General features: G+C 34.4%; 1 protein-coding gene across 2 annotated transcripts in view; it reads left to right on the forward strand.

Moving 5' to 3' along the window:
• Nucleotides 1–19,560, forward strand: part of GABRA2 (gamma-aminobutyric acid type A receptor subunit alpha2) — a gene marked incomplete at both ends in the record, with an annotated part of 117,781 nt that overhangs the window by 64,565 nt on the left and 33,656 nt on the right. For both annotated transcript variants that reach the window (XM_081236204.1, XM_081236203.1), the window contains 4 exons: nucleotides 3,898–4,118; nucleotides 6,230–6,312; nucleotides 10,812–10,955; nucleotides 11,992–12,144. In XM_081236204.1, the coding sequence (XP_081092330.1) occupies nucleotides 3,898–4,118; nucleotides 6,230–6,312; nucleotides 10,812–10,955; nucleotides 11,992–12,144 (601 nt within the window). The remainder of the gene's footprint in view (nucleotides 1–3,897; nucleotides 4,119–6,229; nucleotides 6,313–10,811; nucleotides 10,956–11,991; nucleotides 12,145–19,560) is intronic.

Consider the following 19,560-nt stretch of genomic DNA (forward strand, 5'->3'; position numbering starts at 1 on the left):
CAGTGAGAGGCCCGCGTAACGCAAAAAAAAAAACCCAGAAAAACCCCAAAAAACCCAAAACACACTTCACAATATCTCCCACATAAAGAAAAAAAAAGCTGTAATAGGAAGTATAAAATGTCTTCGACTGAAAAATAAACAGAAACAGATCCCTGCCTATATAATCACTAGAAACATGAAAGAAATGTCATTGCTGAGCTGTGGGGAAATATAGGTCAGTCAATAAATGGTACCAGAAAGTTGTTTTCCATTTGAAAAAAAAAAAAATTTGATCTGTGTCTCATATGATACACAGTAATTCCAGGACCTAAATGTTAAAAGCAGAACTTTGACACGTTTAAGAGAAACATACAGGGGTATATTTATGATCTTTTGTATACCTTTATGATCTTTATTATAATTCTTAGTGAGTTCTGTATTTTCTAAAATATTTGTATATAGAAAATATGAAGAATTTCTATAACTCAAGAAGAAAAGGACAACCTAAAAGGAAACTGAGTAAATGACATGAACAAACAATCCATAAAAGGGAAAAGTAGAGCATTTAATAAACATATGAAAGTGTGTTAAATTTTACTAGTTAATAGAAAAAGCCAAATGGCAGCACTGTGAACCATTTCATGCCAACCATAATGGTTAAAATGAAATATTCTGTCTATACCAAGTTGTAGAGAACCTAGTGGGGATATAAATGTATACATCTCTTAGGATTTCAACTTGACAATATCTTGTTATTTTTGAAGATTTGACAGTATCTTGTTATTTATTGTGATGTATACACCTCTTACAATTTCATTTTGACAATATCTTGTTATTGATTGCACATATAATAAATTTTGTATCGCCACTTGTCCATTTACTCTAGAGCAGTGATGGATATACCATGATCCACGGGCAAAATCCTGTTGACCGCCTTTCCTTGTAAACACAGATTTATTGCAGTATAGCCACTCTGACTCATTGAAGTGTTATCTGTGTCAGACTACAATAGCAGAGCTGAGTAGTTGTGATACTGACCGTATGGTCAGCAAAGCCTAGAACACTTACTAACTGGACCCTGATGGAAAAAGTTTGCCAACCTCTGGTCTAAAGTAACTCTTACCTTAAAGCATTGTTTGATAATGTTCATAACAGTACTGCTTACAATAGTGACAAAGGAAATAGAAAAAATATTAAAGAACATGGAAAAAGGAGGAATACTGTAAAAGTTCTTACAAGGTAATGCTAGGTAGCAATGAAAATGAACCAAAGTACTAGATATATTGCTATGAATAAATCTCAACAATGTAACTAAAAAAAATCTGTCAGAAAAGTATACACAGTATGATCTCATTTATAGAAATGTTAAAAATGTGACACAGAACACATACATTTATATAGTAAATATGTAAGCCCATGTATGGGAATGATAAACAATAAATTCAAGATGATTATTTCCTCACAGAGTAGGGGAGTGTGATTGAGGAGGGATACACAGGAGAGAGAATGCTTCAATAATATTTGTGATTCTTGCTGGTGATGGTTACAAAGTGTTTGTAGTATTCTTTACACTCTCTTATGTCTCTGAAGACAAAGTAAGATAATACACAATGAAAGCCATAGTGCCTTTTGTGAAGATCTGCTAGAAGATCTAGCAGATCTAGCAGAAGGCAGAGGAATAAAGGTATAATTGCAGTATACGATCTTTAGTAATAGAAAGCTGTATTATGAGTAGTAAAGATACAGACAGCTGACTGTTTCTTCCAGATATTCAAAGGACTGGGAGCATGGTTGTGAGTACAGTTCTTGGCCCAGGCAAGTAGGGAACTTGCTTTATCTGATGAATAGCGAGGATGCGGATTGCTAAAATTGCCTAGAGCATAACATGAATGTACCTGGTTGCGGAGAGGGGAAGAAAAAGGCACAGGTCACTCTGCAGAGGTTGGCAGAGCATACCTGGGACACTGCGAAGGTTCAAAAACAGTATTCTTAAAAATACTTTTTAAAAAGAACTCACCTGTAATTTACTGTTTGGAAACCTTGAGTATCTCCTATGTGATGGGTCTGTAGGGAATATTTGTTGTTATAGCAAGAGCTTCTGAAACCGATAAAACATCTCATAATTTTATAGAAATGGAAAAATTGAATTTGAAGTTTTACAGAAAGTTGTAAAATATATTCAGTGTGCCTGAACAAGCAAATGTCCAATGTGTTCACATCAGGCTTGGATTTGGGAGAACCACAGTTGGAAGAAACATTTGCATAAAAATTTGTCAGATAGCAAAAACTCATCTCTTAATCAAGCTTCTTTTTAAAAATTGAGTTACACTTATATAGAATTGAACTTAAAAAAAATGACTAAACCACAGAGAGTGAGGGTGGATTAGATGAGGATATTTTCTTCTAAGGATTAGGAGCCCAGAGCCACTCTTTACTTACTGTCCATATGTCATTACCTGTGGCCATTTCTTGTTATCTTCATCCATTCAACTTTTGAGGGATCGCTGGGAATCATTTACTTTCATTTACTTGAGTAAGTGTTGTATAAATGATTTGTTATTGTCATAAGTATGTGGCCTTTTTTTTTTTTTTTTTTTTGCGGTACGCGGGCCTCACTGCTGTGGCCTCTCCCGTTGTGGAGCACAGGCTCCGGACACGCAGGCTCAGCGGCCATGGCTCACGGGCCCAGCCGCTCCGCAGCATGTGGGATCTTCCCGGACTGGGGCACGAACCCGTGCCCCCTGCATCGGCAGGTGGACTGTCAACCACTGCGCCACCAAGGAAGTCCGTATGTGGTCTTTTTAATGTCCTTTTTTAAGCACATAATTTTAGTTGAGTGAGATTGCCAGTTGCTAAGTTGTTTATTTTCAAACATGTGATGGCTATGGCTTTATGCACAAAGGACAGTATCTGAATTTACAATCTCAGGTGCATAAATGAACATTTTAGTTATTTATCATGGAAGTGTCTGCACAAACATACATACACTGACCAAAATTTTTAATATCCAAAAATTGTCAGTATCGATCATAATTGTGAATTGTACATCTCATCTAAAATGTATTCATCCTCTTATCCTAAGAAAGACAGAGAGAGAATGAAAAAAGAGGGGAGGTGGGGAAGGAGAAAAGAGAGAGAGAGGGTGAGAGAGAGATTGAATAAACCAACTTTTAACGTACTGGAGGATGATAATAGGGGAATTGATCACTAGCTGGTCTGTATGAATATTTAAAAGTACATTTTAACCTGAGATGTTTGCAAAATATTCATATTTTAAGTATTCTAATACCTTTTCAAAGTATTTTATTACAATTTCATTAAATAAACTTTATTGAAATCATCTTCCCCAATACATTCTTGTTAGCAGTATGACATCTCACCATTTTTTTAGGATTAAGAAAGGAATAAGATTTTTTTATAGTTTCTTTGGCAACAGGTGATGTCATATAGATCCCACAGTGTGTGTGTTTAATAGTTTTTTCTTTTCCTTTCTTCTTTTTTTTTCTACTGAGAACCAGGCTGCCTGCTTGCCTCCTTATTCATTCTTGAGATAAATTATTTGGGACAATCCACCCAGACCCGGCCCAAGCATGCCCCCTTTCCGAGTGGTTCTAAACTATACAATGTAGTAAAGCAGTTTGCCTAAGACCTTGTTCAACTGAAAGACACCAGAGAAAGTAAATGTATTATTTTCTTTTCATAATAATATGTAGCTAATTGTGCAAATACACATGCTTTATCCCATTGTAAGTGGCAACATTTATTGATAAGATAAAGGAATGATCTTTCAAAATTCACTTTTCAAAATAGCTTTCTCTCTTTTTAAACTATTTATACTATTATTTTTGTTGAAATTTTATAGTGTCTTTGTATCGAAAACATTTATTATTTTCAAAATAATTCTATTTTATATTTCAGGAATATACAATAGATGTTTTCTTTCGACAAAAATGGAAAGATGAACGGTTAAAATTTAAAGGTCCTATGAACATCCTTCGACTTAACAATTTAATGGCCAGCAAAATCTGGACGCCAGATACCTTCTTCCACAATGGGAAAAAATCAGTAGCACATAATATGACAATGCCAAACAAGCTTCTTCGAATCCAGGATGATGGGACTCTGCTATACACAATGAGGTATGTGTTCAGGTTTGATATGTTACCATTAAATACTGAGGAATCTGTATATTAACCAACCAGCCAACCTAGCTGTCAAGTATTAACAAGTTGAACATTTTCACAACAGATTATTGAGGTAACCAGAATATGCTTTATAAATGCTTTGATATTTAAAATATAGAGGTTATGAGTTTGACACTCAGCTTAGTGTGTTAAAGCTTAAAAATTGCCTTAGCTGTTAAGAATTGATTTTTTTTTGGCAGTTTACTTTTCATACTACATTTTAGTTACATACAACTTTAATAGTATGATTTAAATGTTTCTTTATACAAGCACATAATTTTATTTTTAATATCTCATGAAATATCTCATCAAAATTTTAAGTGATTTTTAAGCAAGTTTCACTTAATTTAATATTTTAGTCCTTCTTATGAAGGGAGAAAAATACTTTTATAACCTCAGAGATGTCATGTGACATCAAGTTCACTAGTCAATCTTAAAAAAATATCGAAAGAAATATACAGTTGTTGACTCTAATCACTGTTCCATTTGAACTCTTCTCATGAATTAATCTTTTTAAAATAAGTTACTCATATTACATAACAAAGAAAACACTCATGAATTAATTTTTTTTTTTTTTTTTTTTTGCGGTACGCGGGCCTCTCACTGCTGTGGCCTCTGCTGTTGCAGAGCACAGGCTCCGGATGTGCAGGCTCAGTGGCCATGGCTCATGGGCCTAGCCGCTCCGCGGCATGTGGGATCTTCCCAGACCGGGGCACGAACCCATGTCCCCTGCATCAGCAGGCGGATTCTCAACCACTGCGCCACCAGGGATGCCCTGAATTAATCTTTTTAAAATAAGTTACTTATATTACATAACAAAGAAAACAATCACAAATCTAATAAAATGGTGTATAATCTAAAAGGTAAATGTTTGATAAAGACTTTAAAACATAGATAACTTTCATCAGCATTGTATATAGACAGATGTGTATTCGAAGCATTTGATGTATTATTTCATATGAAATGTTAAGTGTTGGATTTCAATTGTGAAAGTTATTTAAGAAGGGACAATAATACAGTCTTGATCTTTAAAGAAAAAAACTCTTAAGTTCTCATTGCTAAATGACCATTGCCTAAAATGGAAGTTAGCTATTCTTTCAGCTTCTCTCTTTGAATCTTGCAATATAGATGCCGTATCCCCCTTGATTTTACACGCTAATTAGTCCTGTGAATTAAGACAATGATTGGAAATTTGGGGTTTGGAAAAGTATTGTGTAGGGTTCTAGTTAAATACTCTCTTGGAAGTATATAAGCTATAATTAAATTGTTGGTTACATTTGTTTTGCTCATTGTCAGAGATTCTTCTATAAGTTCAGTTTAGTCCCTATTTTATGTAATTTACCTTTGTCTGAAATGGAATAGTTGATAATTTTCTTTAAAACAAATTTGCTATGATTACTCTTTAATGTGACCACGTATATACAAAAAAAAAATTTCATTAACATTCATAACCTGTGTCCATAATTTGAATAGTCTAGTCTCAACAAGATATTTCTAGGAGATATATATATATATGTAACTATGTCTATATTTATATATATGTATCTATATATAGTATATGATATTCATTTACAATTTACATAATTTTGAAAGGTGCTTCTCTGAGGCAGTATTGAATTCCTATATCAATTTTGCTATATGGTTATTGATGGAATGTTGGGAGAAAATAACATTCATTTTATGACAGAGGTTTATTTTTCATTTTTTTCTTCAAGATTTCAAATGTTAATACTGAAGTTAATGGGAAAATAACCTTCAAAAATGTGTACATATCTTCTTCTTAACTAACCATATAGTACAAAATGCTTAAAGTATATTTTTAAATAAATATTGTTACTTGAGCTCAGATTTTGTAGGTGCAAATGTCTTCTGAAGGATCGCCTAAATGTGAAAGAACAAAAGCATATTTAAATGTGAATTAGCCTAATCAGATGCCCTAATGAGGGTCCTACCTCATCATTAATTCTGTTGACCACAATAAGTAGTGATTTATCTTGACTTGCAAATTTACTTGACTTGCAAATTTATCTTGATTTGCATACAAAGAGTGGAATTTTGACTTTTAGGCTTACAGTTCAAGCTGAATGTCCAATGCACTTGGAGGATTTTCCAATGGATGCCCACTCATGTCCTCTGAAATTTGGCAGCTGTAAGTACGGGGATGAAGGTACATGTTTTGGGTCAATAAAATCAGGGATAGTCAGCAGCACAACTTAATTGTATACTTTCTTCTCATATGATGGGATGTTTCATACTTGCCCAATAAGATGCAGAAATAAAAAAAACATACTGATTTCCCTCAAGTAATCAATTGGCTAGCCCTATTGTGCTCTCAAATATCATATCTTAATCATTGTGTTTAATTGTCATTTGCTTTACTGCTAATAAAAAACACCTTGTGTTTTTATCAATGTGAAAAGTAGACTGGGAGCTCCTTGAAGGTCAGGACTATGTCATTTACCTTCTTTTTCAAGTGCTAACCCATAAAAAATGCTAAATAAATGGCTTTTTTTTTTCAACTAAGAATGAAATGTTAAGGATAGATTCTATTTGTTAAAGTAGTGATCAGCCTGTTACAAAAGGCAACAGAGAATAGGTGAAAAAAAAAAGTGGATCTCTAATTACCTTTCTACTCTCTAATAATGGAAGGAAAGTTTCTTTCTAAAATAAATTTGAAGGAGATGATGTAACTCGATTGCTACATGTGGGCGCTTTCTGTGTACATAAAATATTTCAGAAAAGGCTCTGTGCGTTTGTCTGTTCTTTAGGTCACTGAGGTTGTATCTTATATGTCAAGCAGAAGCATTAGCTCTCCCAGAATAATTGAAAAGAGGGAAGGTCAAATCATCTCCATAGGCCCACAAGGCATTCAGGGCAGGTTCAGGATAAATTCATGGACACAGCTAAGCAGCTTCTCTCTTTTGTGAGTGTGTTCCATAGCCTGACCTTTTCAGAAACCTTTGCTCTTTCTGGCACCTCCATCTTTGTCCGTTCTGGGCAGTTTTGACTTTTCATTCTCTTGCATAGAAATGCAGTTCTCTCACCTGATACAAATATGTATGACTGAATAATATGCCTTCTCCCCACAGACTGTATCAAGTGAAAGAAAAGAGAAGAATGGTGGCTAATATGAATGCAAAACCCTCTAATTTTATTGATGGCCATAGTTTTGTGGAATGAGAAGTTCAATCTTGTCTGTTCTGTTCAATCTTACAAAAGGTGTCAGTTCTCTATTTTCTTTGAGGATCTCCTCTTTGTTTAACAATAAAGCCTTTTTTCTTTTCACGGAAACTATCACTTCAATACTGGCACTTCTTCGAAGATTATTTAAGATTGTCAATCATGTTATACAAAGTAAACATGATGCTGGAAAAACTACAGCAGATGCAGCAGAGGAAAACTCATTTGCATTGCATAAATGGCATTAAATAGAAAACTGAAAAGGTTTCATACCAAAGAAAGGATTTATTCAAGATGTAGTAATGGTCTAAGAAGGAAAGGCATTTTTCAGTGGACAAGTTAGTGACATTAAGATACCAAATATAAATGACGTATGATGTCTCAATTCTGAATTTGAAATAAATACACCTGAAAATATTTTAAATTAATTTTTAAAATGCCTTAAAGTGCATCTTCAGAGTAGTGTAATATTGTACCTTTGAGAATATGGTTTTCTGTATCTAGAAGTGTTGCAAGCAACACGTAGAGCTTACTGTTAGGCATTTTCTATTGAAGTAATTGTTTTTATTTATTTATCTCTATATTTATTTTCTGACACATTGAGTAAAAATTGTATATTCTTTTATTTATCCTTGCCAATAGTAGGTACTTGATAGTATGGACACGAGCATGGTGTATAGACTAACAAGCCAACCCAAAACTTAAAATGCTGGCATAACAAATTTTGGCGGAAGAAGCCATGACTTTTTCTTCTAGTCATTTACTCCTCACTTATTTAAAAAACTCCCTTTTGTCCCCACAAATGATAGAATTTCTGGAACTTTTTATCATTGTTCTCAAATAAAAGAAGCATCTTTTCTACAAATTTAAATTTTGAATTCAGTTTCGTTTTGTGTTATTCCCGTTGCCTCACATCTTTATATATTCCTTGCTGTTTAATTTGATTTAAAACTTCCTGAATGGAAATCTAAGAGTATTCTGGGCATTATCCCAAAAGAAATTATAAATTTTCTTTTTGGATAAAAATGATTTGGGGATTGTTTTGGTTATCAAATATTAAGAATTGGACAGTATGCATTTGATGTTTAATGCAGATTAGGACTCAAAATGGATTACTGCATAAAATTAAATAAAATTATTTAATGGAAACCTAATCTAGATATGGAATTTATAAAGAAATTTGTCTTTCTCTCCTTTTATACTTCACTGAAAAATCACAATTGTCTCCAAGTTTATATGTGTGTTGGTAGGCCAGGAAATGCCTTTAATCTCCATTGCATAACTTTCTGCTCTCTCTTCTCTCATCAGACCCCCAATCTAAAAAACATTCCTGCCTAAAAAAATGAAAGTAAATATTTGCTTTTTTATAAAAGACATGGGCAGGATCAGTCATTTTCTTTAACATATTCTTAGGCTTCTATCCAGATTTCCATCTTTCATAACAGTAAATAACAGAATTAAAATATTATGTTTATTGATTAATCTAGCAAGACTGAAGTGAGAACATTTTCCTTGCGACAGGCATTGTGCCAGGTGCAAGAAGTATAGATATGAGTAAGACAGAGTCTCTCCCATTAGTCTCTTACTAGTTTCTTTAAAATGTCACCTATGTTTGTAGAGTTTCATCTTCTCTTATTTATGTTTAAAGGTAAAAGTCAAAATTCCAAAGTAGAATTATTGTAATTGCTTAAAATAAAACCTCATAATTTATTAAGATCCACAACTACTGAGTACTCTGAGGCCTTCTGATATGAACTGGAGCATGTTATGTCTTTTTGGTTTATTAAATTCTGTGTCATTTGAAATTTTATTGAAGAGAAGGCCACTTGATGATCTGCAAATGCATTGTTAGTTATACACATTACTAATGTTACTTATTTATAAAAAACAGCAGAATCATCAATGATTAATTAATTGAAATTAATTAATAAAAATTTAAACCTTAGGGTAACTGAATTCATTCATATGCAAGCTGTAGGAATAGATCTGCTATAAAAACAAATACATGTATATATATACATATTATGATATCAAGTATGTATAATGATATACATACATACATACATTTTTAGAATGCTATTTCAAAAATTGTTTCACATAATATAATTATTTGTGGATGTAGGTGTATACATGTATTTCACTGATATTAACATTTACTAGTAACATTCTGAAAACCAGACAACACTGTAGTATGTCATTAAAAGACCACATAGTGAATAAGACACAACATTCACTTTATTGTAACTAATGCTTAAGTGGGAATGGATTTGTGCTCACAGACTTTAGATCAAGTTAAGTATCAGAACCACCCCAGAACAATGGTATTAACCTAGAAAACCTATTAGATGGCAGGTAAATGAGCTTTTCCAGTGTCTTGGAGAGCTAGAGGCAGAGATATTGCTGGAGACAGCTGGTTCTTTCTCTCCCTCAACTGAAAATGTGATTGTGATGTTGAGTTTTGCTCAAGGACAGGGGTAACTAATATTTCTAAACATTCCTTTGAGCAAAAGTGCATAGAAGTCCTTTGAAAGGTCAGTAGTACAGCTGGAATTGTCTGGTTATTCAACTGTGGAGAGAGTATGCCTGCATGGAGAGGTCAGCTGTTCCCCCTACAGGCCCAAGGGAAATGCCAGGGCCAGAGAAGTACTGAGACAAGATAGGCTGCCTGCCTTCCAGCGTTAGAGTCATCTCACTTCTGCTCAGTTCTGTATCCTTGGCCAAATAAATCAGAAAATTATACTTGGTCTGTATGTGATTTGTCTCCTCCTGCCAATCCATAGCTTAATTAGGATGCTATGCAAGTATAGTTCAGTGAGATCTGTGTGCATTAATTAATTTTAAAATGAACAGGTTTTAAAAAGTGTTTTCAACTTATGAAAATATAGCATTCTGAATTATTTTGCATATTCTGCAGAATTCTCATTCTTCTAATGAAATGCATTGTACTATGATAGTTAAGTCACTTAATTCTTAACTAATTGAATGTTTTGAAGAAAAACCTACAAAACTAACTAAAAAAATAATACCTAAAATAAACACATGTCATCATTATTCTCACATGGACATAAGTTTTTCATGAGTGATTATTATTTCTAAATTAACTGGTTAAATGGGCCTTGGGCATTCATAACCTGTTTATTGCAATGCCGTCATCTACTACCTTGTGAATATGGAGGATGTTTTAACCATCTCAGGGCCCAGTGATTTTTGCAGGCTCTAAAGAGAAATTTGCTCTTCATCTCTCAAAGTGGTTACAGTGAAAATACTCTTGTGGTCATGGTTGTCTCTCTTGGTCTGCTTCACACCCTTCATATTGAAGTTGTAAATTTCAAAGACACTTTTTTGCCCTAATATGTCAATTTTTATAGTAAACAATAATTCTATGAAATATGCAACCTTTGATGCTGGATGTAATTGATAGTTCTTACTAAAATGCTTAAAAATATATTTTTTTCTGATTTCCTACAGATGCATATACAACCTCGGAGGTCACTTACATTTGGACATACAATGCATCTGATTCTGTACAAGTTGCGCCTGATGGCTCTAGGTTAAATCAGTATGATCTGCTGGGCCAATCAATTGGGAAGGAGACAATTAAATCCAGTACAGGTTAGTAAAATGAGTCTAAAGAAAAGCTAGTTCCTAAGAAGATTAATGGGTTAACGTCATTGGAAATGTATCAGTTTGCTTAAAACCTTTTGCGTCCGAGGTCTAAGAAGGAGCAGCAGACGGTGCTTGGGAGCTTTTTAGGAATTCAGAATCTCAAGCCTGACTCCTTACTAAGTCAGAATCTGCATTTTTAACAAGATTTCAAGGAGATACCAAGGTGTGCATTAAAGTTTAAAAAACACTAGTCTAACTTATGTTCCCAATTCAAAACATGTGTGTCTTTTGAGACAAGCCAATTTTACCTTCACACAGTGTTACAATTTCCCTCACTTTCTAATTCTTTTCCCTCTATTCTGGATAAGCTAAGACTATTCAACTCTTGATTATGGATAATTACTATTGGTCTGTGTGGGAAAGCTAAAGCCCTTTCTAAGGAAAAACAGCTGTATGAACGAATGATCTCACATCTGGCAGATGTAAATCCAGAGAGCAGAAAGGAAGGTAGCTATGAGTATCAGATAGAACTGGCCCCACTCTATTAGAACAGACATTAACACATAAATACAGAATTGGTGACAAGACTAAAAGTAGAAAATCTAGGCCAGGAGATCAGTCTTGGAGATGTGGCCAGAGATAAATACTTTAAAGAGCCAGAAAGGACTGGACTGGAAACAGTCAAAACAGAGGCTTGAGGTTGGGACCAAAGGGGATGAGAACCTGAGCAAGTAAGATAATCTTTGGTCAGAGCATTTACGAATCCTCTATCCCTTGGTCAGTAAGCATGACCTAGAGAGAAAAACAAATTCCACACAATGCACATGCCATTCAAATATTTTGGTCATATGAAAATTTTCTTTTAAATACTCTTGCTATGCTAAGTGGGCATTTTAATGTTATATACTTTCCATGTCATATATGGGGCAAATTCTTTCCTTTTTTAAATCAGGGACTGTTCTTTGTCTAATCCCTTCCATTTCCAAAATGTTCAAACTATTGACTATTACAGTTTCTTAAGCTTCTTAAATTTTTCTTCTAGGTGAATATACCGTAATGACAGCTCATTTCCACTTGAAAAGAAAAATTGGGTATTTTGTGATTCAGACATATCTGCCTTGCATCATGACTGTCATTCTCTCCCAAGTGTCATTCTGGCTTAATAGAGAATCTGTGCCTGCAAGAACTGTGTTTGGTGAGTGAATAACCTCATACTTTGCTGTACAGCACATTTTGTTTCATGGCTTTCTTTCAAAAGCATTATCTCTCTTGATCTTCACCCCAGTAGTTTGTGGTATGCAGAGCAGGGAGTATTCATTTTGCCTTATAGATGAGGAAACTGAGGCTCAGAGAGGTACAATACAGAGTCAGTGTCACACTCTTTAAAAAAAGGAATATAAGAAGTTCTCAAATCTTCTGAATTACATTGTCTTCTTTCTGTTAAATAATTTTGCTTATCAATGCTTCTTTCCATGTTAGTATAAGGAGAATATTCTTAGAGGTTTTAATGTAAAATATAACAGTACCATATTTCTAAACTATGTTTATTTTATTTTATTTCATTTAATTTAATTTCATTTTTTTGTTTGGTTTTTAGATGAACAAAAATGACCTTAGTACTTTAAGTGAGAGAGAATAAGGGAGGAAGGGAAAGAGAGGGAGAAAAATACTCCCTCATTCGCTACCAGTAGTGTGTTTAATAACAAAGTTAATTTTCTTGATTTAAACCATGCAGGGGAATTTGGTTGCTGCTTTTTGGATATATGAACTAGTATGAGTACATTTTGTGACAAAGTAGATCACCTTTGTGTATTTGGTCCACTCATTCATCTAGGAAAGCTTTATTGAGAATCTACTACATTGGATATGGCATCAGGCCCTAAAGGTGCAAAAACATATAAAATACAGTCCTTGCATTCAACTATCTCCATACAGTGGAGGGCACCAGAATAAGCGGGAAAGATAATGGCAACACAAGATGAAATCATTATAAAAGAGGCACCTATAAGCCATTTAAAAAGACAGCCGCATGGATCCTCCCTAAAAGGACTGATTAAGTAGCTGAGTCAACATTCGAGCTAATTCTTGAAGGATAAGTAGGAGTTTCCCAGACAGATGATATGGGGCAAAAATCCTAGCCAAAAAAGGATAAAGTGTGAAGTGACATTGAAGGATGAAAAAGCAGAGTGTATTCAGTGAGAGTGAGCTGTTTCAGTGTCAGTTGATATATATACAGGTAGAAGTATAGCTTGAGGCCTAATGGGAAGTCCTTGTAGGCCATGCTAAGATAGTGTACCTTTATCTTATAGACTATAGTGTTTTGAGACCATAGACCTGTGTAAACTCAGAACAATGCCTGGCATTTAATATGTGCTATATAACTGTTGGTTATTCTTATTATCAATGGAGAAAACTCAATTTTATTCTCAATACTAGCAAAGAATAATTCAAAAAGAAATTTAAAAAATAATTTCATTTATAATGGTATCCAAGATAATAAAATACCTAGAAACATATTTGACCATATAGGTGAAAGACCTGTCCACTAAAATCTATAAAACTTTGTTGAAAGAAATTAAAGAAGACCTAATTAAATGGAAAGACATCTCATGTTTTTTGAGAGGAAGACAATACTGTTAAGATAGGAATTATCCCCAAAGCAAGCTATAGATTGAATTCAATACCTGTAAAAAATCCAGTGGCTTTTTTTTTTTTACAGAAATTCCAATCCTCAAATTCATATGAAATTGCAAGGGGCTCCACATAGCCAAAACAATATTGAAAAAGAAAAAGAAATTCGCTGGACTCATACTTCCCAGCTTCAAAACCTAGTACAAAGCTATATTATTCAAAACAGTGTGGTAATGGCATAAGAATGGACATATAGACCAATGGAATAAAATTGAGAGTCCACAAACAAAAACAACTATGGCCAATGGATTTACAACAAGGGTGGCAAGACCATTCTGTGGGGAAGTAGTAGTCTCTTCACCAAAGGGTGCTGGGACAGCTCTATGACCACCATGTGCAAAGGAATGAAGCTGGACCCCTACCTCACTCCAGATAAAACAATTAACTCAAATGGATACAAAGCGTTAATGTAAAATCTAGAAGTATAAAACTATTAGAAGAAAATATAGGATAAATCTTTATGACTTTGGATCTAGCCATGGATTCTTAGATTTGACATCAAAAGCATGAGTAACAAGGAAAAAACAGATAAATTGGATTTCACTAGAATTGAAAACTTTTTTATCTCAAATAACATTATCAATAATGTCAAAAGACAACTTACGTATGGGAGAATATATTTGCAAATTATATATCTCATAGGGGTTAAATATCATGAATAAATAAAGAACTCTTACAACTCAAAGACAAAAAGACCAAAAATCTGATTTTAAAAAATGGGCAAAGAACTTGAACAGACTTTTTTCTAAAGAAAATATACAATAGCAAACAAGCACAAGAAATGATGTATAGCATTGTACATTAAGGAAACACAAATCAAAACCACTATAAAGTACATTTTATGCATACTAGGATGGCCATAATAATTAACAAAACAAAAGGACATAAATATTGGTGAGAATGCAGAGAAATGGAAATATTCATATTGCTGGGGGAATATAAAATGGTACAGCTTCTGTGGACAACAGTTCAGCAATTCCATGTGTATATGTATGTGAAAGTGAAAGCTAAAAATCCTACATCCCATGTGGAATGAGATTTGAAACCTGCCCAGCCTCTTTATTCCACCCCCATTCTATCTTTCACTGTTTTCTGCCTCCTTAACATCGTTCTCTGACCGATGCACCACAATTACCTAAGCAAAGTGTCTACCCTCTCCAAACTTCTCTCCCTGAATCCACAGTCAGGTCTACAAGCTGATTACCATTAAATCAGGTCTACAGGATATCATTAAATCATCTGCCCTCCTCCTGCCTCAGAAGCTTTCTGTGGTGGGTAACCCCCCAAGTTAAAAGAAAAACAACAACAACAACAATTATTACAGTTAAGAAATTAATATGCCCTGGGACACAGATGCCAAATTTCTTGACATTTGAGGTCTGACTTCATGCTGTCAATAGAATAAATAAACAGAGCAAATAAGACAGCAGGCAGAGGAGTTGAAATTAGAATGTGCACCCCTTTGATATTAGAAACTATGTTCCATTGTACTAGGTTTAATCTATTCAGTTTTTTTTAATATTGCATTTATTTTGTGGTTGTAGGGGCAGCTTGATATTTTTCAAAGATATTTCTTCAAAGGGTCTGCCTACGTATTTGCAATGATAGATTAGGAAAACCTCCTTTGACTTTCTCTGAGTGCTCACGTCCAATTCATTCAACACCAACAAATACTTACTGAGTACCTACTTATCACATGGTTCTAGATGCTTGGGGTATGTCCTTGAACAAAACCAAACACCCTTATGATGAGGTAGTTGGTCTCTGTTGCCAACGGTACAAGAAAGCACTTGGAAAACTTCTAACGTTAAACCTCAGGTTTTGTGCTTTCAAGCCTCCTGTGACTAAACAATGTATTTACAATGTACAAACCTCATTTTGTGTTTGTATAAATATATAGCTTATTTTGTGAAATTGTGGCTTATGGTTTTTTTCGTTGCTTAACATCCTTCAGAACTTCCTATAAATAAGAATAGTGATAACGAGTTTGCCAATTATTGTTTGTATATTTGTAGCCAAATCATTTTTCAAATTTATGAGTAAGTTTATCTATGAATATATTACTACACATTAATATATGTACATATGAGTATATGAATAAGTTTATACATAAGAAATATGTACTGGTATTTCTCTCTTAATATTATATTCAGTATGGAATAGAGAGTTTTTTTCTATTAAGAACTAAAACCAAATAACAAACATCTGTTAGGGTGTATGTTTGTCTGGTAAAAGAGTACAGGGAGTTCAAATGCCTTATACTGCAAAGTTTGTACATACAAAGTTCATTGCATTTGCAAGTGACTTACCTGCTTGTCTTATATTTTTGGAGTAATTAAAACTCCAGAAGGGATATGTTTGGATTGCTCATTTTTCTACTTTGATCACAGATTTCCGTGATTCAGTTTGACTGCTTATGTTAGGGAATCCAAAAGATAGTGGCTTGATTATATGAGGTGTTTCTTTTTCTTCATGTGAAAAAAATCCTCAAGTAGATCCTCCAAGACTAATATGATAATATCATGGGCATCAGGCAGTCTGTCTCTTTTCATCTTTCTTCTTTTGTATCCCTAGCATGGAGTTTTGCTTCATTGTCCAAAAAGGCTGTTGGTGCTCCAGGCATCACATTCATATCCAGGAACAGGATGGAGTAAGCAAAAAGGGCAAAATACCTCTTTCAGCTCTGTGTTTGCCATTAATGAGCTTTCCCAGAAGTCCCTTCAAGCAATCTCTATTTATATATTATTAGCCTAACTTGGTCTCATAACCGGAGAGTCTGAGAAATTGCCACCCTGAATAAATTCAGTGTTCCAATATTATGATTGACTAAATATTGGATTGGCAGCTAGTGGTTTCTACTACAATAAGAAAAAAAATAGCAGTTTGCTATGAAGGTCATGAAATGATTAGGAGCACATATTCTGGAATCAGAGCACAGACATACCTTGTTTTACTGTTCTTTATTGCACTTTGCAGATGTTTCATTTTTTACAAATTGAAGGTTTGTGGCAACCTTGCATCAAGCAAGTCTATTGGTGACATTTTTCCAACAGCATTTGCTCACTTCATGTCTCTGTGTCACATTTTGTTAATTCTCACCATATTTCAAACTTTTTTATTATTATTATATTTGTTTTGGTAATCTGTGACTAGTGACTTTTGATGTTACTATTGTAAAAGGATTACAATTTACTGAGGGCTCAGATGATGCTTAGCATTTTTTAAGGAATAAAGTATTTTTTAATTAAGACAATGCTATTTCTCACTTAATACACTATAGTATAGTGTAAACATAACTTTTATATGCACTGGGAAACCAAAAATTCCATGTGACTTGCTTTATTGTGATATTCACTTTATTGTGGTGGTCTGGAACCAAACCTGTTATATCTCCAAGGTATGTTTGTATCTTGGTTCAAAATCTGGCTCTTCTATGATCAAATTAGGTAAGCTATGGAAAGTCTTTTTAACCTCTTTGTACCTTAGTTTCATCTCTCTGTAAAACTGGGATTATAATATCTACCTCATGAGATATTTTAGGGAATCAACACACACACATACATTCATAGACACATGGAACACTTAGAACAGTTCTGGCACATAGTAAATTCTATGTAATCGTTTGCTATTATTATTACTATTTATTATCTAATACTTAATTCTCTCCTTCTTATCAATAAATAGGTAAAGAGTGGTCAGATCTTGTTTTAGTTTAGGTTGGATATCCCAAGATGGCATATTTTGGGAGTTATGAAATTCTATAAACCTCTAGGAAAGACGTACCTGGGCAGTTATCCAACTTCTTTGATATTCATATCATCAGTGTCCAATTGTTTGAAGGGAATTTCAGAATTTTTGATATTCCTGTATTTAAGTGAAATATGCCAGTGTGTGTTCAGTTTTTAATCGAGTCTCCTTTATTATGTCAAATGAAGCTCAAGTCCAGCGGACTTAAGCCTCTTTGTTAACTTTATTCTTAATTAATCATGAGCTTGTATAGATATCCATAAGAAACAACATCTTAGATGTGCATCCCATCTCAAAGTCCCATAATTGAGTCTTATTGGTTAGACATGGGTCACATTCTTATCCCTGATACAATCATCATGGACAGGTTCCCACCCTTCCTATGACCTCCCTTCCCCTAGCATCCACTCAGGCCTCTTTCTTATTTCATGAATATACTAGCCATTTACCTCTAAGGTTTGTCTTTTCCCTCTGCTTGGGTTTCTCTTTTCCCAGATATCTGTGTGGCTAAATCCTTCATTTCCTTCAGGCTTTTCTAAAATGTCATCTTCTTGAAGAGACCTACCTGACAATCTAATTTAAAATTGTGAACTGCTTCCCAATCCTGAATCTTCTGTTCCCGCTGGTCCTATTCTATGTTGTTTTTTCCATTGCACATATCCTCTTCCAATATTTTATAGAAAAAATATATACTTTTGTTTAATTTGCCTCCCCGACAAGAATTTAAATTTCAAGAGGGCAGTTATTTTTACCTCTTTTTAAGCTGATGGCCAATTAAGTAGGTTAAACTGAGGCAATAAGTAAATGGAAAATTATTTTAGATAGATGATAGATAGATAGTATAGATAGATAGTATAGATAAGCACATTTGTGAGTTCAACGAGAGTTACGTTAGCAAAATTATAGAGACTAAAAGTGTCAAGTGGGGTACTTTCCTAATTTTTAAAATTAGGGAATCAGAGTGCTGTTTCCAAAAGAAGTTTGCATGGATACCGGGGGAAAAAAAAGCAAATAAAACTTATTCATTGCAATAGGTTAGCCAACTGTGAAGTTTAGAAGGAACACTGGGCAGAGGGCTGCAATCACTCTGACACTAACTGTAAGTTCAGGGAGTTCATGAAACCACTTTCAGAGTTGTTAATTCACTAAAAGAACTCACAACACATTGAAAGCTGTTACACTCACAGGTATGGTTTATTACAGGGAAAAGATACAGATTAAAGCCAGCCCAGGCAAAGTACCAAATGCAGAGCTTTCATTGGCCTCTCCCCATGGAGTCAGGGACAGAAGTACTTTCCTGGCATTGATATGTGACAGCACATATTGCCAAGCAGGAAACTCACCTGCACCTTGGTGTCTCGAGGCTTTACTGGGGCTCTGTCACATGGGCATGGTTGATTGGTCTTGTGGCTGATCTCAGTTTCCAGCTGCTCAGGAGGTAGAGTTGATATGGCATGTTCCCAAACTCCCACCCTAAATTCAACTGTCACTATTGGGCTACACCAAAGCCCCCAGGCAAAGCCACTCTTATCAAGTGTGACATTCCAGGCCTAGAAATCGCATCCCAGAAGCTGAGAGCAAAGGCCTGACCTCTCTTTCAGTGTGGTTAAAATTGTATATTATGTAAACTGTATACATTATAAAACCAAATATTAAATATCTAATAATTACACTATCATTTTGAGTTACCAATATATCTGCTTTCTTCATACCTTTCTCAATATTGTCACTAGTCTTCTTCCTCCCTTCCCTCACGCTTACCTTCCCTTTATCCTGTTGCCCTCATCATTGTCTAATTCCCTATAGGTCTCAACATTAGTCCTACTCTGGAGCATTTCTCCCCTCCACCAGCATGTCCGACAAGTTATTTAATATTAGAAATATCTTTTTTACAGTGGAATTGGTGAGTGAAAAACATGCTTCTTCATTTAGTTCAGGAAAGCTATATAATAAGTGGGCTCTGTGTACCCGTTACATGAAACACATACTATAGGTGATCATAAAAATGGCAGATAAGAAGAACATTCCACTTCAACTTTTGAGGAACCAGTCATCTACTGGGCAGAAACTCCCTTAATAATGAGGTTACTGTAGTTTAATAAAGAGATAATCAAGATCTGAAGTAACAAATATAGTAAAACAACTAATAATAGTAAATAAAATTATTATATAA

The sequence above is a fragment of the Mesoplodon bidens genome (assembly GCF_964165515.1).
Source record: "Mesoplodon bidens genome assembly, chromosome: 1".
Classification (NCBI taxonomy): Eukaryota; Metazoa; Chordata; class Mammalia; order Artiodactyla; family Ziphiidae; genus Mesoplodon; species Mesoplodon bidens.